The sequence below is a fragment of the Xiphias gladius genome, chromosome 24 (assembly GCF_016859285.1).
Source record: "Xiphias gladius isolate SHS-SW01 ecotype Sanya breed wild chromosome 24, ASM1685928v1, whole genome shotgun sequence".
Taxonomy (NCBI): domain Eukaryota; kingdom Metazoa; phylum Chordata; class Actinopteri; order Istiophoriformes; family Xiphiidae; genus Xiphias; species Xiphias gladius.
Window position 1 is genome coordinate 13,772,527 of NC_053423.1, and position 21,233 is coordinate 13,793,759.

Here is a 21,233-nt window from a genome sequence, read left to right on the forward strand (position 1 = left end):
TTTTCATGTTTTTTTTGTCCATATAACAAATACAGCATAAAATCTAAAATGATACATCATAGTTTTTGAGTTTCATTCATTACAGTAAAATCAGTAGGATGGTAAATAGTATCAAAAGAACAAACAAGACAACAGGATGGTGTGATGAACAAGCACACAGCGTGAACAGAGAGCGAGAAAGCGGAAGGTTAAAGTTTACGGAAATAAACCACCACGTCAGGTGGTTTATGGCTGACTGTCAATGTGTTCCATTAAGTAAATCCATTAGTTAAATAATATATTTTTCATATATATATCTATAGATATATATTTATCTCATATATTCTCCACACATATATATATATATATATATATATATCCGTACTATAACCCCTCCCACAGTGATTTGAAGGTAAAAGTGACACCAAGAGGATGAATATCTCTATGAATTAAAATATATCTTATTCCACTGACAGTAAAGGGAAGTTACACATCGGCTGTATCATTAGCACTTCAGAACATACTGTATATTCCACTGCATATGAACAGATACTGCTGTTCCAAGGTTTTAACCCACAAACAATCCGTATTTCTGTAGAAAATATGTGCTTAATGAAAAAACTAAAGAGAAAGGAAACATCTGTGGAAAGGACAAAATTAAACCAAATATGTATCTAGGGTAAAGTGAATGATTCTGTAGCATATAAACATTTAAAAATCTCAACAATTACAGACACGAGCAAGGATTTTCTACACTAAGCAAGTTTTCACCTGGCTTTTTCTCATACATTATATTTCAACAATAATTAAAAACAACAATTTTGGTTGGACAAATAGAAATTAACAGTCTTGATTGCATTTTGGAGTCAATATATAATATTAAATAACAAAACAAAATGTCTAATAAAAAAGTTGCGCACTGGAAGAAAGACAACAGTTTTTATATAGTTCCATTCAGACCTGCTTTTGGGGAAGCAAGAAAACAAACAAAAAGAAAATTATTTTCATGAACGCAAAAGTAAGTGCATGTCTATGAGGCGCCATAGAGCTTCACTTTTTGTGGAACAAAGTGTTTTTCTACCTGGCAGACCTAAAAAATAAAAAAACTTACATCAAATTAAACAGATGTCATTTTGTATACCTTTTACACATGAAAAATGGAGTTCTTTCAGACTTAAAACATCACACATCATGATTTTCTGCACACTTCTCCCTCACAACCAACGTTCAAGTGATTCAAAATATATATACTGTATTTACTATATAACTCAGTACCAAATATAAACAAACGTATAAAGGTATTGATGTCCACTTAGGTCCTCAAAACGTCAATTACAAGTACTGCCGGTAGTTCTACAAAATGGTATGTGTGTCTGTGAGTGTGTGCATTAAATAAAATAAAAAGCTTAAAAACAATGGCAAAGCATACCTGATAGTCGCCGTAGCACAACAGTGTTCTATAGTTTAAGCTGATTACATATGTATAACTGAGTCAGTTTAAGCTTTATGATTATAAACATCATATATAGCCTGTAGGTCCAGTATTCTGCAACAAGCATTACAGCACCAAACGTTTCGTCATTTGGCAAAATTCAAGCTTTAAGTGAAAGTCAGATGCTTTTCTTTAATAACAATAAAGTGTTACTGTGACGCCGTGATTTGTATAAAGCTAGCAATAACATTTCCCCTTGTACTTTCGCTTTTTTTAAATTAATCTTTTTTTCCCGCTTAACAACAAAATCTCACGTTGTCTTTATTTTTTTTTTTTTTTTTTTTAGCGTATTCAGTAGTTTTTGTTTCCTGCTAAATCTTGGTGTGCGGTCTGTTTGGCATAATATCACAGCCCTCTTAAATTAATCATAAATATGGCTGTGATACATTAGAGTCACAAAACAGATTTTTTGGTTCCAAGATCTGTGCAGGGAAAGAAAAAAAAATGAAAAGAATAATATAATATTTAGCGCATCTAAACAAGATCTACAGAGCAAGTTAAAAATCTTCCTGTCAGCAATAATGCTCTTCTTCCGTGTACTTCTACAAGCACCAAGCAATATACTCTCCGATTGAGCAGAAAGCAATTGTGATTCTGCTGCCGACAAAAACAACAGAAATAAAAATTATAGCATTTGATAAGACCATAATAACCTCTCTTCATAAATTAAATAATTAACATGTTTTTTTTTTAGTCGATTGGCCTACCCCCACTCAAAAACTACATCATCACCCTGCCCAACTCTCCCCCGAAAAACAGGAAATAAAAATACATCACCAAAACCTGATTTATCATATTATTTGACGTTAGAATCTTTCTCTTGTGGGCTCTGGGCCCAGAGTTGGACACATTTTAACAATAATAAAATCTGTACATCTTGGAGTTCCCACTCTAACCAAAGCTTTTTTTCTTCTTTTTTTTTTTTTAGAATCCATCTCTTTGTCATATACTTGCACAATTAAGTAACCTCAAGGTTTGATAGCACTTTGGAGTTGATTGTTTACCAGCTAGTTTTTGTATACATATATATTAAACATCAACTTTTATTTTGTTTCTCAAGCTTGTTAAAATCTTAGTCCTTTTCCAGGGCAGCACCAGCGTTGCCCTCACCCCAATTTGATTGGTCGTTGTCGGTAGGTTCCTCCCCCTCCAGGTCCTCCCCTTCCTCGCCTTCGAAGTCTTCGTCGCGAGGAAACTCCATGCCCTCCAGGCCCTCCTGAGTGGCCTGGTGCGAGTCAGCGCAGTCCGCACACACGCCGTAGCGCCGTGACCCGTGGCGGATACCAACGCTGGCTGCAAGCATGAAGATCTTCTTGCACACCATGCACTTGTACTTTTTGTCCTTCTTGTGCACCTGTAAGAGGGATGGGGAGAGTGAATGAGAGGGTCAAGGAGGTGGGGTAAGTCAGGTTAGTTGTCCTTTCAAGTTTGGATTCAGTGGTCATTTGTCAATATGACATTTAGGGGGACAGTTTTGGGAAGCTAAGCTGCCCAGCTGCTAGCGGTAGCTTTATATTTACCGTACATACTTACTGTGGTATCAATATTCTCATCTAAGTCTCAGCAAGAAACAGTTCAGCATTTCCCAAAATGCCGAACTATTCCTTTAAACATTAATGGAAAACAATCGCACTTGTGTGTGTAGGGAACTTGGGTATTAAAGAAAAGCTATTTTCCACTAAGCTCAATTAACTGTCAGAGTTGACTTTAGCTCAATAAAAAAAATTCAGATTACATTAGTATTTAGTTTGTTCTTTCAAAATGTGCTGCCAGTACAATGATTTACTAGGACTTCTTATTTTTAAACAAGTAATGTGGGACGGCCTCACAAATCCATTCATTTTGTACCACTTTGCGAGAGATCCTAAGATACTCCCTGCATTAGAGGAGATAATACACCACCAGAAACTTCTACTTTTAAAAATATCTTATTACACTCACTCCCTTGAGCAAAATCTGCCAGAGAAACACCGTGGCAGGGAAGTGCACGGATGTAAGGGTGGCCAAAAACACTGTGAGGCTTGATAGAAGGTGGTGGAGGCACATTGCATGGCGTTATAAGAGAGGAAGAGATTATACTGTGAGTGTAAATGTGTGGTCTCACCAGGGAATGTCTCTTTACGTGCTCGCGGCGGGTGAACAGCTTGCCACAGATGTCGCAGCTGAAGGAGCGCACGCCCGAGTGGATGATCAGGTGCCTCTTGAGCGTGCGCCGGTGCTTGGCGATGTAGTTACAGTGGGGGCACTTGAGCTTATTGAGGGCTAGGTGTGAGGACTCGCCTGGGCAGAGACAGAGAGAAAGACAAATATGGAGTTGCAGCAATGGTCAGCAAGAGACAGATTTAGTAGCATCTTGTTCAGATGTAACATCAGATTTTTTGCTTTACAGATTAAAAAAAAAAAAAAACAACAACTATGGTTTGTTATTTGACTGGACTTACTTTGAACTAATTAACTTGAGATGGAACAAGGCAATTATCGTAAAACCTACATTTACATCTACAGATCCTCTGATGAGCCAGGGGTGTGTCAGGAACCAATATCCTGTTTATCAAATCACTGAGTTATGGTGCGGTAACCATTAGAGAGACTACAAACCACTAACTGATGCATCACAGAAAGCTCATTTAGTCGGAGCTATATAAGTTTGTTAAACTGCAGAGACGCAACTGATTACTGTGGCAGCCACGTGAACTTCACAATCCAGCTCTGTCACTGTTGCTAAGTAACTGGTGCTTGTCTGCAGTTCAATTTAAATGATGTTGGAGGTCTCACTATGGCAATGTTCGAACGGATACAGACTCATTAGCAGTGAGTGTAAAGCAGCAACATGGATCTGTCGTTGTACTACATGAACACAGTAATGCAGTTTGGTGTAAGATCATCATTTGCAATGTAACGACTGAGATTGCAACTGGAGTACCTACAAATTCCAGCTAACCCAGCTAATAAATAAATACGGTTACTTTAAAGAAATTTTCTACAAAACTGCTAAATGTGCACGTGCATGGATGTTCCAATAATATATGATCAGCAACTCCTAACATCAAATACCACTAGAAAAGCTGAAAAACATGTAAAAAGGAGCTGGCATAACCACTACGTACCATTTATTCACATCAGACTTGGCTGTTATTATACTCGACGACTAGAGGGGATGGTATAAATGTGTTTTATTATTTCAGTGTGTAAGAGAAAGAAATCAAGATGTTCTCAAACAAGTACTTTCTTCATTATCTCTGTTGGGATGTTTAGGCTAACAAGCAATTGAGGACAGCTGGGCTTAAAAATAAATAAGCAATCTATTGATTTTGAAAAGGCTCCAAACAGAGTGCTAGTATTCGCTGTTGAAAGAGTGGGAAAAACAGAGCCGGGCCTTTTGTTTGAGTTGAGGAGCACACAACAGAGGCGTTGTCAGGGTAGGTTGCTAGGGGGAGGAGGGTTGATGAGAAGCAGGTCACCTGTGTTTTCACTCTAACACTGCGTGTGTGTACTACACTGGAGAGGAGCGCATTGTGGAAGTGCAACAAGCTGTTAATTTAGGCGTTAGATGTTTAGGACTAAACTCATTTTTCACTGTCACCTACACATTCATGCAGAGCAGAGAACAAGTATAGCCTTTAACAGACAGAAACGGAAACTAAATCATTATATAAAATCATATGTTAAAAAAAAAAAAAAAAAAAAATTTAAAAAACTAAATTAAAAATACTTTAATTTTCTTTTTGCTGGGAAAAACAATAAAATAAGATAAATAAATTTTAAAAAAAAAGAAAGAAAAAAAAAGAAAAATGAAAAGGATTTTTACATTTTGTAGCATGTCTAAGCCTGAATGGCCTAAAGGCTGATTCTCACTGTCCTATGTCTACCAGTACACCAGCGTCTGGTAGAGCAACGGAGAGGGGTTTCATGGGGGCTTCTCTCTATCAGGATCGGTCCTGTTCATTTGGTCGGGGAAAAAAACAAGAGGCGACAACTGGTTGACATATACAGCAGGTGTCGCACTCTCCATCTATCCATTCATTTTCTATACCCACTTTATCCTGTGCATGGTCCTTTAAGGAACCAATTTAATTTTGGATAATAACGTCAGCATTAAATTTACTACGATATGAGTGGTAGTCTTGAACTTTTTTTCTACAGGAAGTGAAATCCAGCAGTCTCTAGACAGATCAAAACTCTGATGAGGTGGGATAATAAACGTTATCATGTGTCTGTTGCAACTTCACATACTATTTCAGTTTGCACATAATTAAATCCTCGTCTGTTTTCATGTGCCTTTCAATCTAAAAGTGAGAACCAGTTATAAATACTGTAAAACACTAGTCTCACAATGTGCCCCAATCCCATACTACATGCTGAATGTATACAGTATGTTCTATATACAGTATTAAGTGTCTTAGTATATGGTTTTTGCAGTAATACATACATTCTTAACATTTTATACTAACAGGAAGTGATAAAATAGTTGCATGTCAATCAAACTGCGACTTAATGCCAATTGAGCATCACAAATAGACAGCTAAAATGTTTTTCCAAAGATTTAATTGTTACTTTTTTGCTTTTTGTGGTGTTCACAAAGCTGTTTTACCACCATCCACAATCAGTTTTAAATTTTTCTAGCTGTAAGCATGCTCCATTGCCTTTCTGCAATGCATCATGGGAAAATAGTGTCTACGCATCCAAAAAATAAAGCGTTTCAATTCGTTTTGCAACTTGTGAACCCACTCAAAACGTATTCAAAACATGCCCTAGAATTACTGTGTAGAGCATGGATCTGAAAGACAGCCTAAGACTCTCTACACAGTCTAGAGTACTGTGGACAATGGCCGCCTACTTATGTGACACCACCCATCCCCACCACCCATCTGAGACAAATTTGTGACCTTGGCCTATATAAATAAAACTGACTTGACCCATCCACTCCCATATCTCTTGTAAATACACTGAAATGGGGATTACAAAGATCATTATTTTGTGTAAAAGGTTGGCTGAACACAAGTTTTTCAGTTGAATTGGGGTGTTTGCTCTCTTATTAAAAGGAAGCATTCTGAATGGATTGCCCACACTCGCTTGAAAAGATGCATTTTAGTTTTCAAGTTTCACTGAATCAGCCTGTGCTAGCTTTTTTTAGTGGTAGTCTAGAGAGTGTGGCATCTTACCATTCTCCCAGGACTCCCCTTGCTGTAAGTCTTGGATGATGCTATACTGGATCTGATTGGCCAACTCTGGGAAAGGGGGAGGGGGCAAGAGAAGTGAGAGGGAGAAAGAGAGATGAGAGGTGGTTGAGTCTGGGGGGTGCACACCTCACAACACCTTGTGTATACAACTAACCACCCCCCACATGAAACAATGGAAGTTTCAGTTAACAACACACACAAACACGCACAAACACACACACACACGTACCTACTATATGTAAAGCAGTGTGATCCTCAGGCCAGAACAACAACCTACAGTACCGGTGTAACCAGGGCTCCAGCAGGGAGGGAGGGGGTTAATTAGAGAGAGACAGAGTCGAGCCCTCACACCGGCTCAGCTTACACTCAGCTTTTGTAAGCACTTGTGTCCGAGCACCTGTGTGTGCGTCTGCGTGTCCGGTTCCTCCAGCATCAGCGCTTAGAGTCCATTAAAGACACGCCCCTGTGAGTGTGAGTGTGTGTCTATGCTCCCTGGGTCAATATTTGGAATAGTAAGGACAGCCCCAGTGCATTAGAGTGGATTAGGGAGGGGAGGCACTGCCCCTGGCGGCTTTGCACCTCGCAGGGATTTTACGGGGTTATTGTGCGTCGTGGGTGTGTGTTTGTGTGCACCCTTTAACAGAGATTGGTGTGTATGCAAATGCATTTCACCTGCTCTGTGTGCAGCACCCACCCTTTAAAACAATCCAACAGGGCTGTTTGGAGAAGACTCAAGAATTTATGGGCCACGAGAGAGTGTTGGCTGTGGGCTCAATGTGGTAAGAGCAGAAAGCAATGGCAAAGTAGTTAGAGACTTGAAACCACCCTTCACTTTCAACTATTCTAATTTTCCTCAACACTAGCCTTCCTGTGACTCTATAAAGTGTCTACCTGAAACACCAGCTACCTCTGCAGTAACATTTGTCTCCATTTTGTCTTGTTTGGTAAATCATTACCAGTAGTTGATTTCATTTTAAAATAAAATATCCACCACCTGGGAAAAGAAAAAAAAAAGAAAAAAAAAAAAAAAGATAAGCTGTTAAGATTTCAGATTATTAAAGCCAATGTTTTATGGTGTTATAAAATTTTTAGTGCTGAAACACTTCAGGCAACAAAATGAATCTGCAGTTATTTGTTAATAACCTAATTGTTTTAAGACTTTTTTATTTGCAAAATACCATATATTTGATAGTTTCGTGTTTTATAAATTGTAAACTGATGAAGGAAAAAAAAAACAAAAAAAAAACACCGTTGGATGGACGAAAGAAGACAAATGAATATGTCACCTTGGAATGTGGGAAATTGTGACAGGCTCTTCTCGGGTAAAAACTAGATTAATTGGGAAAATAATCGCGCAGATAAATCAACAAAGACGATAATTGTTAATTGCAGCCCTAAACATTTTATCAGTTGAATAACCTGTTAAAAAGTGATAACAAACAAAGAGACAAAGAAAAGCAGCACCATTTGGGCTACTTTGTTTCCATCATTGGAGTGACCACACAGATAAAACTCAATTAAATGAAAACCAAACATGCGACATCACTGTGGGAAATGTGGACAGCCAGTATTGGCAGACAACTGTTAATAGGCTCAAACTGAAATATGCCAGCAAACTACGATCAATGGTGCAAGAGGGTTGCCCAGTTTTAGAGTCAATCTCATATCCAAAAGATGAGTTTTCAGTGCCTAGTAATGGCCATAAGCATGGTTAACACATTCCTAGGCTCTTCTGCATGACTGTTAATATATTAACAACTTTATAGGATAATCTAATAACACACAGCAGACATGACCAATAAATATGCATTCTCATTTTTGCTTCGTAAAGCAGTATTTCAGTAAAGCGTAACTACCATTTTAGACATCATGTGACACACACATCCAGAGCGAGTCACAACAAATAGGCACTGTATGCAGTGCAAGACTGATCAAGCCTGAAAAGGCAGGGAGAGATTGTAGGGAACGCCGTCACAAACTGAAAGCTTTGACAAATGAATTTCTCTCCATAAGTAATACTGGACCATCTTTTCAAGTACATGGCATTAAGCTGGTTTTGCGTGCTCTGACTATACACATACAACTAAAATGAATTGCATGACACAGCAGTTTTCTACCCAAAAGTACACACCACACAGCTGGATGCCACCACTTCCCATACAATCCCAATCAACAAAGGACCAGCCTAAACCTTTTATTTCCTCTCATTAATGCTTTTTCCTCCTATTTAATTTCTATGATCTGAAGGTAAGTAAGATAGTCAGTGCCCACATTATGGAGAATATGCAGCCACAAATACGACACGAGAGTTTTTTTTACAGTACATTAGATTACTTTAAAGAAACAACAGCTCGCCTTGTGTCTCTTTAGATATAAAGAGACAAAAGGCCTGTGACCCCTTGTCACATTAGATAGACAAAGCAAATCTAGTCAGAAATCTCAAATATCTTTGATGTATTCATGCAAAAACAAAACCTTTCCCTGCCACAACAGTTCCAAACTTCACTGCTGGGGAAAAAAAAAAAAAAGAAGCCCCACACAGTAACTCTTCAGGAATCACTACAAACACCCTTGATGTATACAGTATGACTGCTGATAATCTGTCCTGAGAAATGAAACGTTTAATTTCTAAATCTCCCACTTGTTTATTTCTACTAGCTTAAGAAAGGAGAAAGCCTTCCTCCTACCCCGACATCAAAGAGCATCAGGATAATTTGTTGCATGTTTCGCCCTTAAATTCTCTGGACACCACCTCTCCCACATGTTAAACAATAAAGCCTCCATCAGTTACAGACTTTCAGTGTTTCTGAATACAGCATAAGTTATCTGACTGTCAAGACTTGGAGAAAGTTATTTATGGTGAGCCTGTCTACATGGACAAAATCTTTATAATTTTAAGCCATTACAGAGACTTAATACTCACAAATCTATATTTAAACTGTTACTATATACTGTATGAATGAATTATATATAGATATATATATAGATATATATATATAGATATATATATATATATATATATATATATATACATATATACACATACATACATATATACACACACACACACACACACACACACACAGATATGAAATATGAAATGAATATAATTAAGCTGTAAACAGCTGCTTTGAAACCTTTTTAATGTGATTAACAGCCTACTGAAAGTCTTAACCATATCTTTATATGGAAAAGTAGACTGCATTAGAGACATGGAGCTAAACAACAAAGACACATGAAGAGAAGAAGGTTGGAGAGTTAGCAGACATGCAGACAAACTCAGTCTTTAAGTGAGCGTCTCTCCAGGCTATTACAACACCCAGAATCACTTCGTGCACAGATTAAAAAGAGCCCTAGTAGGAGCTGGAGGCACTAAGAGCATTCAAGTGCATTTAGGGAGGCCTGGGGGAAGAAATGTTTCCCCTGCATTCTTTATTATCCTGCATTAGGGAGGGCTTCTCTGTCTCTCACACACACAAAATGTAGCTCTCTCTCTTTTTCTACACACACTTTGTGCCTGCCCCCCCCCCATCCATACCACTCCACTTAATGTGTGATATCATTATGGTTACATGGAGTGCCATGCTTAATGGGGCCAACAGAAGGAGAAGGCTGGAGCTGAGAGAAGAGATTACTAAGAGCGGTACACTGTATGTGGATAGGATGGATGCAGCGACGGATAGATTAAGAGATAGAAAGAGGAATGTATCAAAGGGTAAACAGACAGATGATGGAAAGGAGAGCAAAAGTTTTATCAAGTACGAATGAGTGAAAGCCACTTAAACGGTTGAAGGGATTCAGTATTTCACAACCACGGCATATAGTGTTGTTTTAAAGGTAATGCAGATTAGGATAAATTATACTTTTCACTGCATGAAGAAATTATTTTGAACTCTCTCTTCCCAACTCTTTATGTTTAGTATATTGTAGTATTTAATAATTTTCTACTATAAGACATGACACACCAATGTGAATCAATCATTAAACTGAGACAGAAGTCAATGAATGTCACTTTCTTACAAAATGTCTCATTGTTCCTTTAGAACAAGTCTCATCAGCGATGTGGCAACACATCTCTTTGCTGAGACAAAGCACTCCAGGTGGGCGTAACTATCGAAAACCCCCTGCTCAGGAGTGATTAGTGGAACTCACGCCTGGGAGTGAGTCACTTGTTGGCTCGGCATGGCAGGTTAAAAGCTTGATAAGCAAATATCCCTGCTGTTAGGTGTAACAACAGGACGTTGATTGAAAGCTTAAAATCCATACTTTTTGTTCTGTGATCAATCATTTGATTGTGAAAGCCAGTGATCGCGCCAGTATTTTCCACTTCAAGAGGCCACAGTTTAGCTTCTAAGCAGTGAATTGCATCTGGTCATCATGGGTGTGAAATGATTAGATATGTCACAAAATGGTGATAGATCATTCATATAAATGAGGCAATGCTACCCCCAAGTCAAAACATTGTGAACTTTCATTACTGTATTAAAATGATGCAAGATTTTAGAAGCTGGAAGAACTCAAGCAAACAAATGCATTGCGTGCAAGCAATAATTGTTCAAACCTACAGAATTTTATTTTAAATAATAGTACATATTTACAAAAGATATCCCATGAAATTTGGAGGGGGGGGGTGCATATTCTGGATATCTAGAATACTTTTATTTGATGTAATGGTGCAGACTTAAAACTCAGTGTCTGGGTTTGACAGTAATTTAAGGATTCAGAGGTTAAACTGATGCTAGTGGAGGAATGGGTGGGGCATAACACAGACAGATTTAACACTGCTACCCAACTGTTTATTGTATCTCCAACTAGCATTAGTTTTAGGCTAAGTTTGCAGACATAATCACAATGCATCTGTGAACCACTATAGCGGTGCAAATAGTTACAAAAAGGGGTGAGTAGGGAAAACTAAGGGGCCCATAGATGGTCTAATATTGTAAATTTGGCAAGATTGGTTATCATAAAACGTTACTACCCCCAACTCTTTTAGTGATACCGCTCATTGACCCTGGCCATGTTGCTAAGCTTTATGCACTACAGGCTATTTAAGCATGCAAAGCACATTCAGCTGAATGTTCTACAGTGTACAAAATGCAATACAGAGACCCAGACTATCAGACTATTGTATCTTAACAGAGCTTTCCAGTAGGAAAATATGTATTTCACATCACACATGTAGAATTTACATTCACATGAAGAGGTAGTCTCTTAACTTGAGGAAGTCTTGATCATATGTCACAAAAATACTGTGTGCACCTCTGTACTGTAAAAAGGGGCCTCTACACGTCACTTTCACAGAGTATGCAGTGTAAGTAATTCATGAATTAACTGTGAAACTATACATATATGTTAGGAGGGAGGGCTGGGAGTGGAGAGTGTGTGAGGTATGTTCAAGTGCAAATGTGTGTCTTACCAGCATTTTCAGAGAGGGAGGAGAAGTCCTCTCTGGGGTAGGAGGCAGAGGGCTGGATGAACATCCCCTCATCAAATCCCTCTTCAGGCTCTGGTGGGAAGTTGTAGACAAAACGCCGTGTGGTGGTCTGTTTTTTCCTCCGCCCGCTTCCAGCAGCAGCATCGGGTGCCTCTCGTTTTATTGCTGCGGGTGCTGCTGCAGCGCCACCTGTGGCAGGCTCGTTCCAGACGAAGACCTGCGCCTGGTCACTAGCTGCCCGTGTTTCATTGGTCTCTGCTGAATCAGAGGAGTTCTCGTTGTGGTGGGTCCAGCTAGCAGAGGCTCCAGGGGTCACCAGGGCACAGCCCTCATTCCCAACCATTGTCACCTCTATATCGCTGATCTCCTCCTTCACCCTGCTGCTTTCGTCTTCTTCTTCCACCGCTTCTTTTCCTTGGCTGTTGCTGGCCTTGATCGACAGCTTTGACAGGATGCTTGTGGCCCAGAAGTTGCTTGGCTTCCGGTCCAGCCTTCTCTGTCCCTCTTTGGCCACCATCTGCCTCTTGTTGTAGTCCACCACCACCGAATCTGGAGCCTCCTGCTTGATGCTGATATTCAGGGCATCCTTTATAAAAGCCCTACATGACTGTACAACTTCTGTCATCTGGAGGTAACTAGCAACAGACATCACCTCAATGGCATTTTGGCTTGTAAGCAGCAGATTCCCGGAGTAGAGAAAGTCGAGGATAACTGAGAAGCCCTGCACAGCAGCAACATCCAGGTGTGTGACTGTGGCCTGGTCCTGGGCCTCACTCTTGGTCAGACAGTAGAGGGTTTTGAAGTAGCGGCTGCCCGCCACCAGGATGTTCTTGTGTGCGCGGAACACCTGGCCCGAGACCACTATGTTGACGTCACAGAGGATGCCGCTTTTGCGTTGCTTGTCCAGCTCCTGGAGAAGCTGGTAACAGTAGGAGTTCTCATTGGGCTTGTTGCGGTAGTCTTCCTCTGAGCAGTTAGTGGAGGGGCTGGCGTTGTCTGAGGGCCTTGCCGTCTCCTTTTAGGTGAAAGAGAGGAAGGAAGAAAAATTATTGCAGAAGGTTTGTGTACTCAAACAAGTTATTTGCAAAGGCAAGCATAAATACACTTCTACACAAATATATATTCCCTTCATGTTACTGTCGTTACAACCCCCCCCCACACACACACTGGGTTCCCAGTGTGACACAAACACACTTGCCCTAGGGGTGAAACAGGTTTGACGGGCTTCTGTTATGGAGGAGGTGTGAAAGAGGAAATTAAAGGTGTATTACTTTTAAACTGGGTAGTTTCACATATTCCTATAGTCAACTGGTTACCTTCCTAAAACCTACACTCCACAACTATAAAAACACAAAAAAGTGTAACATTAGAACAGATGAATAAAAACTGAAGGACTGTAATTTAACATATAAAGGCTTAGTATTTCCCTTTTGTAGTTATGCAGAGGGAGAAATCCACTCCATATATTGTACAATTATAAATACATTAGACTGCAGTGCTTTCCAGGAGACCTTTTGTTAATTTGCTGTACAATTTCCAATAAGGTGGCTAAACTACATATATTTTAATTAATGATTTCATACATTTTCCAGAATGCATTTTATCAGCCCCAGAGAATATGCAAGGGACATCATCAATGGCATAATTAAACACCTAATTTGTTGTAACACTAGAGAACGTCTTGGTTTAAGAAGTCATCTACACAAAGACAGCTGGTTATTTTTTCATAATAAATTAATGCACTTTCCAATTCTAGACTAGACAGTCTAGCTAAAGCTAGACTAGACAGTAGTTTTGCAAGGTTAAACTTTCAAGCACTTTTAGCTTCCGTATAGTCAAACCTTCCCTGACTTTAACTTAGAAGCTAGATGTAAAACTGGCCATAATTAGGTGTGGAGGAGGGCTGACAAGTGTCCAAAGCAGGGCACAACCTGACTGTGGGATGGGAGGGGAACTGGCAGAAGCATAGAACTACCCTGTAACAGCCCCACTCCCCCTCCCCTGCTCCCCCGTAACAGGGCAAAGGGCCAGCCTGGTACGGAGCAGTAGAGAGGGGAGTGTACACACGTGCATGCATATGCTTACCAAATACATGGCATCACATTTAACCCACAGTTTGGTTTGAGGTAAATGTGTACATGCTCTCAGACAAAATACACAGCCCAGTAAAAAAAAAATATGCATGGACACTCAGAATGTGTTCAGGTCTATATTATAGTGTTTCTACGCAGCACATACATGCAGCGGCATACATCTCTGGCTCATTTTAGAATTTCACAGCAGATGTCCTAATCCAGAATGATTCACATTGCTCGAGCACTGCATTTGTGCCCCCACTCACCACCATCTCTTCTGCACACACATTCATGTGCGTGCGCGCGCGCACACACAGACACACACACAGAAAGCAAGCTGCCTACACATACACACAGCTGGGGTTTCAACTAGAGTAATTCAGATTAAATCCATTTCTCTGAGGTCCCCACCCAGCCCCCACCCCTACTCCCTCCACACTGCAGCTCTTGTCCAGGGCAGCCTGGGCACACAGTATAGTATAGGGGGGCTTATCATCCTCTGCCACAGCTGGAGGGGGAGAGATGGAGAGAGATGAGATGAAATGAAAGGCAGAATGAGGGAGAGATGGAGAGGGCCAAAGTGGATGTGCTTTTCAGGCTAGAAGAAATAAAAGGATGATAGAAGGAAGGAAAATAATAATAATAGACAAGAGCTAAAGTGAAGAGTTCTGATGGAGAAAAAAAGTAGGAACAGAGCTGATAGAAGTAAGTGTGAAAAGAAGATGAGAAATGGTTGGAACATAAAAGAGAAAAGCCTGATAAGACACACACAATGAAAATGAGTGCGAGCATGAGGTAGAGATTGAGAGTCAGACCATGAGCCTCGAGAAAAAGGGCGGAGGAGAAAATGTGGAGCAGAGGGGGGCGAAAAGCAAGCGCAGTACAGAGAAGGAGATGGGTCACCCCATTTTAGCCTTCACAATAGCTCGTGTTCTCCCCGAGGCTCATTGTCCACTCACTGTGGGCCTTTGAGAAAGGGCTCAGCACTCACTCTCTTATTACACAGCAGCTCCCACTCGCAAGCACAGAAAGGAGCCAGGGTGCATGTGGGTGAGGCGAAGAGGATGAGGAGAGGGAGAAAAAAATTATTCCATGCTATACACATCAAAGCCTTTGAAGGGGCATGGTCATCATGTTGAGTACTTTGTTGAAATATATTGGTGTGGTGTGTTGAAGGGCAGGAGTGCTATTACAACAAGTTGGATATGCTTTCACATTAGATTGCCAGCGGTCGCACAGTTTTTGCTGCTTTGTTTTTGTCTACTGCTCTCCTCTTTTGGTAAGTTTAGACCTAATATGCTTGACTTGCATTTCTGATTGAAGATTAATTATATTTAGCATCCTGCAACAAAAATACCTTCAAACACACATTTAAAGTCGACAGACTGAGGGTTAAACAGAAAAAAAAAAAAAAAAAAAAAGAGCCAGCACATTAGAAATGCCATAAATAAACAAGCATTTTCAGACTACTATTACCCAGGAATTGGTAGACCCCTTTTATCATTTCAACTAAAAAGCCATCCCACCCCAAACCCCATGACTCCCCACAGCTTTTATCCATTACACATATCAAGGCAATGGGCCAGTGAGGTAAACTGTTGCCTGGCAGTTCTGATATGAGTTTTGTGTGCATGTGTATGTGTGCGCGTGTGCCCGCACACTTATTGGAGTCAGGCTAGGACAGCATGGTACTGGATAAGTTGCTCCATACTGGCCTCATCAGCAGCATCATCCCTTCTCCAGATGTGCCACGTGTGAGCCGGGAGTTTAAGCAACCAGCAGACCAACCGTGCTCAGCAGATGCTGGAGGCAAAACCAGTCTAAGCCAACAGAGAATGTGGGGACAATATCAACCTCCCCCAGTCATGACGTGGCTAGTTTTTTTTAAGTTTTTTTTTTTTATTTGAGCCAGAGATGGTAAGGGTGGAAGAATGAAAAGCAGCGAGAGATTGCAAGAGCAACCAAGAGGGTGGTGAAGAAGAATCCCTTTTATCTAGGTCAAACATGGATGCTTTAAAATCTTTAAAGAATTACAATAAGAATTGATTTACAGATGGATTAATGAAATCCAGATAGCCCTAATTTCAATCTTACTGATGCACTGACTACACAGTCAAGATATGCTGCAACTTGGAGAATCCTTCAACAAAAATAAACCACAAACCCAAACAAACCACAAAACGCCAAGGCCAGCAGATCCATGACAAACACTCAGACACACCTCTAGCAGATCGTGTGATACAACACTGTCCCCATGTGACATAATGACCAACTGGGGCCAGTTTTTGTTTACCTTTGACACACACACACACACACACACACACACACACACACACACACACACACACACACACACACACACACACACACACACACACACCTCCATCCCCTTTTTCATCTACCCTCAACCTCCATCAATCCAGACCTATAGCCAGCCCAGCCCTGAGGACATCTCCTTCCCTAACTCCCTATGTCTACTGTATCCGTTCCTCAATCCCCACCTCCTCACCCAACCCGTCTGTCCCTAGATATTAGAACAATACCACAGTGTGCGTTTGGCCCAAGGTGTGGGAGGGCTGCACCGAGTGTCTCCCGACCTCCTAACAATGCCTCAACAGATGATGCGGGGGGGGGGGGGGGTAGAGTCACTGATGGATTCAACAAGAAGAATTCTCCCTCTGGCTCCACCTCACCCCATTCCGCTGACCTGTGGCCCCCAATAAACATCCCATCTATCTGGCAGACACCAGACCGCAATGGGCGGATCTCCTTTCATACGTGGGGAGACTCACTCTTAACAGTGATTGTGGTGTTTGTGTCAACTAAAACGAGGGGGTGAAAATGACTTGTATAGGCCCCCCATGTCGGAATTTCCCCCCCGGGGATCAATAAAGTGTTATCCTATCGTACACCCCATTCAGACTGACACAGTGATGCAGGTAAAACATCTGTTTGGCTTTCAAACCAAATTGGTCCACACACATTATCTAACCTGACTAAATGATCCTTCTCCTATCTTGGGTTGAACGTAGGTCAGATATTGCTGGGCTTTGGTGAGCAGGTGTGTCTATTAGAGACAGGAATTTAATTTAATTTGTTATTGACACTCAAAGAACATAAAGAGGGGGAATGGGTTAGAGAAAGGGAGTGTATGGAGAGGCTGGCCATGGAGAGCTGAAACTGAAACTAACTTTATGCAATAATTATGCAATGTTCTTCTGTGTGTTATATGTGTATATTGAGCTACAGTATTATAGTCTATAGTATAATAGTCTCTCTGTAAATGGTGATGAAAAGGGATTATTCTGTGGCAATGAATGTGGGTGTAACACGTTTGGTGGCCCCACGTCATACACAGATTTTCTGTATGAAAATAGGTGTAGGAGTGGTCTGCTTTTGTCCCATCATAACCTTTTACCAATTTGTGAACATAAGGAAAAAACTGTTGCTGGAGAATAAAACTGATTTATACAGGTCCCAGATACATGATTTCATATCTAATCACAGATAATGGTCTACTTTTTCCTCATCTTAACCTTTTACCAGTGAGCATAAGGACCAATTTGAGAACAAGACGGCGTCTAGAGAATTAAGGACAACAGCCCCCTTCTCCAAGGAGACCCGCATTTACCACAGCCGCCCTGGTGTGCTAGGGCTAATCGAGTTAGCTTTAACGAATGCTGCAGAGGCCTGACTAACGTCAGGAATGGGTGAATAGAACAAGACGCTGCCTCGTAACACCATAATTCTCCTTTAATGTACTGCTCACAATGCAGCCTTGCTTAACATACACTGCTGTTTATTATTTCAACAGTACTAGGATTACAGTTTTATTCAAAAGGCAGTCTTAAAAAATTAATTAAAAATAAATTTAAAAAAAAACGAACTTAGGAACATCAGATCAGAATGTCAGAAACAGCAAAAAATAATTCAATACAAATCAGAATTAAATCATTTCCAGTAATGCAGCAATGGGACTTTATCTCCCCAGCTCTATCCTTCGTGAGGAAATGGCCTGGTTAACCTCTTAGTAGAGTGTCTGGGGTCCTTGTTGCTAGGGAAAAACCACACCAAGCCCCTAATCCACTCCTACCGCTCTCCTTAGCAATTAGAGATGTGTACAAGTTAGCGGATCACTTTAAGTCATTCTGATTAGTGATTGCGTGTACAAAGAAAGGAACTAAATGTAGTGGTGCAATCCTCTTCGCTCACATATTAGAGTCAAATAGCACCCCGCACCTAATTCCCCTGACAGCTCAGACCCTTGTGAGGATATGAGGCTTGATTTGGCAATATACAAGGAACAGTAAGTTATTTTCTGATATACATGGATTGGTGAAACGTCCTTTGACACATGATTGTTCAGGCAGATATGCACTCCCTGTTTTTATGAGGTCACTGAAAGAGTACTGTAGAAATGTTGCCGACACTGCAATAAAAGTAATGAACCAATAAAAAGACCTCATGAACATCAATGATGACCCGTTCACCAAATATCAAGCTGGCTTGGTTGTTTTCAATTAAAGGCATTCAATATACTTACTATATAATATACCGTCATAACTTTATCTCAAGCTTCAGTTAACCATATAATCTTTACATGACAATTAAATAGAGAGGAGTTATTTCCAATTAGTATGACATGTAGTGCCAACCTTTTGCATACAGGAAGTGGCCTTTATCATAAGATGTGCCCCAAAGGTATAACACTAGAGCCCATTAATCCAGAAATATGTGGATGACAGGGTCAGGTGATGCCATGCCATTCTCTCTACTGACATCAATTTCCCTCATTCAAGCCTGTTCAAAAGATTGCCTATGGGCCAGGCAAGCTGTCAGGCTCCAGGCAACATGATTTACTCTCCTCCTCTTGTCCAGCCCTGCAAGTGACAGCATCTATGGATTTTGGGGGGTCATTCTAGCACAATGCCTCTAATTTAGCTCCCCAAAGGGAGGAGGAGGTGGAGGAGGAAGAAATGCGCCAGAGGTCACCCGGGACTGCGAGCCAGCAGAACTACACGAGCGGCCAAAGGCGGGGGGTTGGGAAGGGGTGCGGTTCCCCAAAGGCTGCTAGGGTCGAGCCCTTGCCATTGTGTGACCTCTAGCAAGCTAGCAATCAAGACAGCTGCTGATGCAACAAAAGGGTTTACTGTACAGTGTGTATCTAGGGAAAAAAATGCTCTACAGAACTGCCAATGTCCATTTCTTGTTAATGACATTTTAGACGACTGAAAACGATTAACAGTTCTTTGTGACATGCAATTCACCCATCAGTATGAGAAAAAGCTTTCGGTGTGACAGTGGCTAGCAGGTGTCTTAATGGAGCAGGTTTGTACATGTAAGTTGACTGGTGAGTGGACAGACGCTCACATTTTAGATGTTAGCTGAAATCAGAGAAAATTCGTGTCACTCACACTGAGACGTGGTCGAGTGTTTTTTTTTTGTTTTTTTATCCATTCAGTAACTCAGTTAGTCAACAATAGCCTCACTAGGGGCTTTCCACTACCGTCACTACCCAACTACCTCCGGCTAGACAGCAAAGCTACAAGCGGCTAGTTAGCTAGGCTAGTTGTTAGCTCAGGTTAGCAGGCTGATGCTAGCTAATTGGCCAGGAGAAGGGATTGTGAGGCTTAAGCAATAGCCTGTTTTCGCCTTCCTTGGGTTTTATAAGTTGTATAGACTTCCGATTTGAGTGACAAACAAAACAGACAGTGGCAATTGCGTGGGAGGTATTACGTGCGACGCAGGTAACTAAACGAAAGCATCATGGACGTGAGCTAACTTTACCTGTTTGGTGGGGTCATTTCTCCCGTGCTCAGAAGACAGGTGATGTCTCAGCAGCAAGGCCCGTTTGTAGTTGCGACTGCCTTTGACAAGCTCGTCGCTGTTTTTAGTGGCAATATTGTGACACCAAGAACAGGACATGAGTCCCGTCTCCTGGCAAAATTTGAGCCATGGAAATTCTTGCAACCACAAAGCATGGAATAGTGAGTGTTTCTGAAGCAACGTCTGCGGTCTCATCTCTACCCCTGATTTCCTGGATCCCGTCTCGCCTCCCGTCACACCGCTTCCCGACTCCGGGCCGTCGGCGTTATTGGGACCGTTCCCCGCTGTCCAGCTACTCCCCTCTTTGGACCCGTCCTCCCCTTCCACCGAGCCGACACGATCGTCGCCGTCCCCGGCTGCCCAGCTGCCCCCTTCCGGGTCCTCTTCTTCCTCTGCCTCGGGCTCCGTGCTATCGCTGACAGACCCAGCGCCTTCCACTCTCCTCTGCGATGGTCCTTTCGCCCCCAGATCCCTGTCCTCCTCTTGATCCGGCCTGTTCCCGTTAAAATGTCGGTCTTGACAGGCCGGGGCCTCCCAGCTGTTACAGTTCCCCCCACCGATACCGCTGGAACCCGTTAACCCAGCAAATCCACCTCCTCGGAAAGCCAACGACCTGCGGTTTCTCTCACCGGACATTTTTCTTAATATATATTAGAATCTTCACTTTCTCAACAGTATCCCCCTCCGACAAAAAAATATGTATTTGCAAACGATGTATTTTCCGAAAGAGATGGACCGTCGTCGTTTCTTATCTCCGCTTTGGCCCTCCCGGTGAGAGTATGTAGGTTATGCGGAAATAAATAAAGGTTTTAAACGCATAATGAATTTCAGGGTTCTCGCTGCGTCCGCGCAGGCCCCGCAGAGGTCGAATGGCAACGACTTTCCTCCCCACAATGCACCTCGACCAGGGAAAGGGGGGGTTGAAGAGGGAGGGGACGGCTTTTAAAGGAAGATGGGGGTGCTGTTGATCAGCAAGGGGTCTTTAGTGTTTAAAGGCTGCACCCATTTTCCGCACGCTTTTGATCTCTTCTCAGACCATAAATGCTGACTTGTATGCCCCACTTAAGCCCTTCTGCTAAGCGGGGTTACCAGGATATTCCTATAATATTTCCACAGGAATTCTATAAGAACTTGTAGTGTGTCTATAGTAGTTTGTTGAATTTTTACTTTACTTATAAAAGCAAAAATATGTAAAATAATAAAGGATTTGTATAATAATACGAACATAAAGTAGCTTATATATACAG

The 21,233-nt window shown here is 41.4% G+C and overlaps 1 protein-coding gene across 2 annotated transcripts; it reads right to left on the bottom strand.

Annotated features, from left to right (window-relative positions):
* Nucleotides 1-1,747: 1,747 nt before the first annotated feature.
* Nucleotides 1,748-20,888, bottom strand: zbtb10 (zinc finger and BTB domain containing 10). Of its 2 annotated transcripts, XM_040121919.1 has the most exons (5): nt 19,948-20,888; nt 12,068-13,100; nt 6,634-6,699; nt 3,576-3,751; nt 1,748-2,825 (listed from the first exon to the last, which is right to left on the bottom strand). In XM_040121919.1, exons 1-5 carry the CDS (start codon nt 20,620-20,622, stop codon nt 2,544-2,546), a joined length of 2,232 nt encoding a protein of 743 aa, XP_039977853.1. In that variant the 5' UTR covers nt 20,623-20,888; the 3' UTR covers nt 1,748-2,543. The 2 variants fall into 2 exon arrangements, with proteins under 2 accessions (XP_039977853.1, XP_039977854.1); XM_040121920.1 differs by lacking the exon at nt 6,634-6,699.
* Between the last annotated feature and the right edge of the window lie 345 nt (nt 20,889-21,233).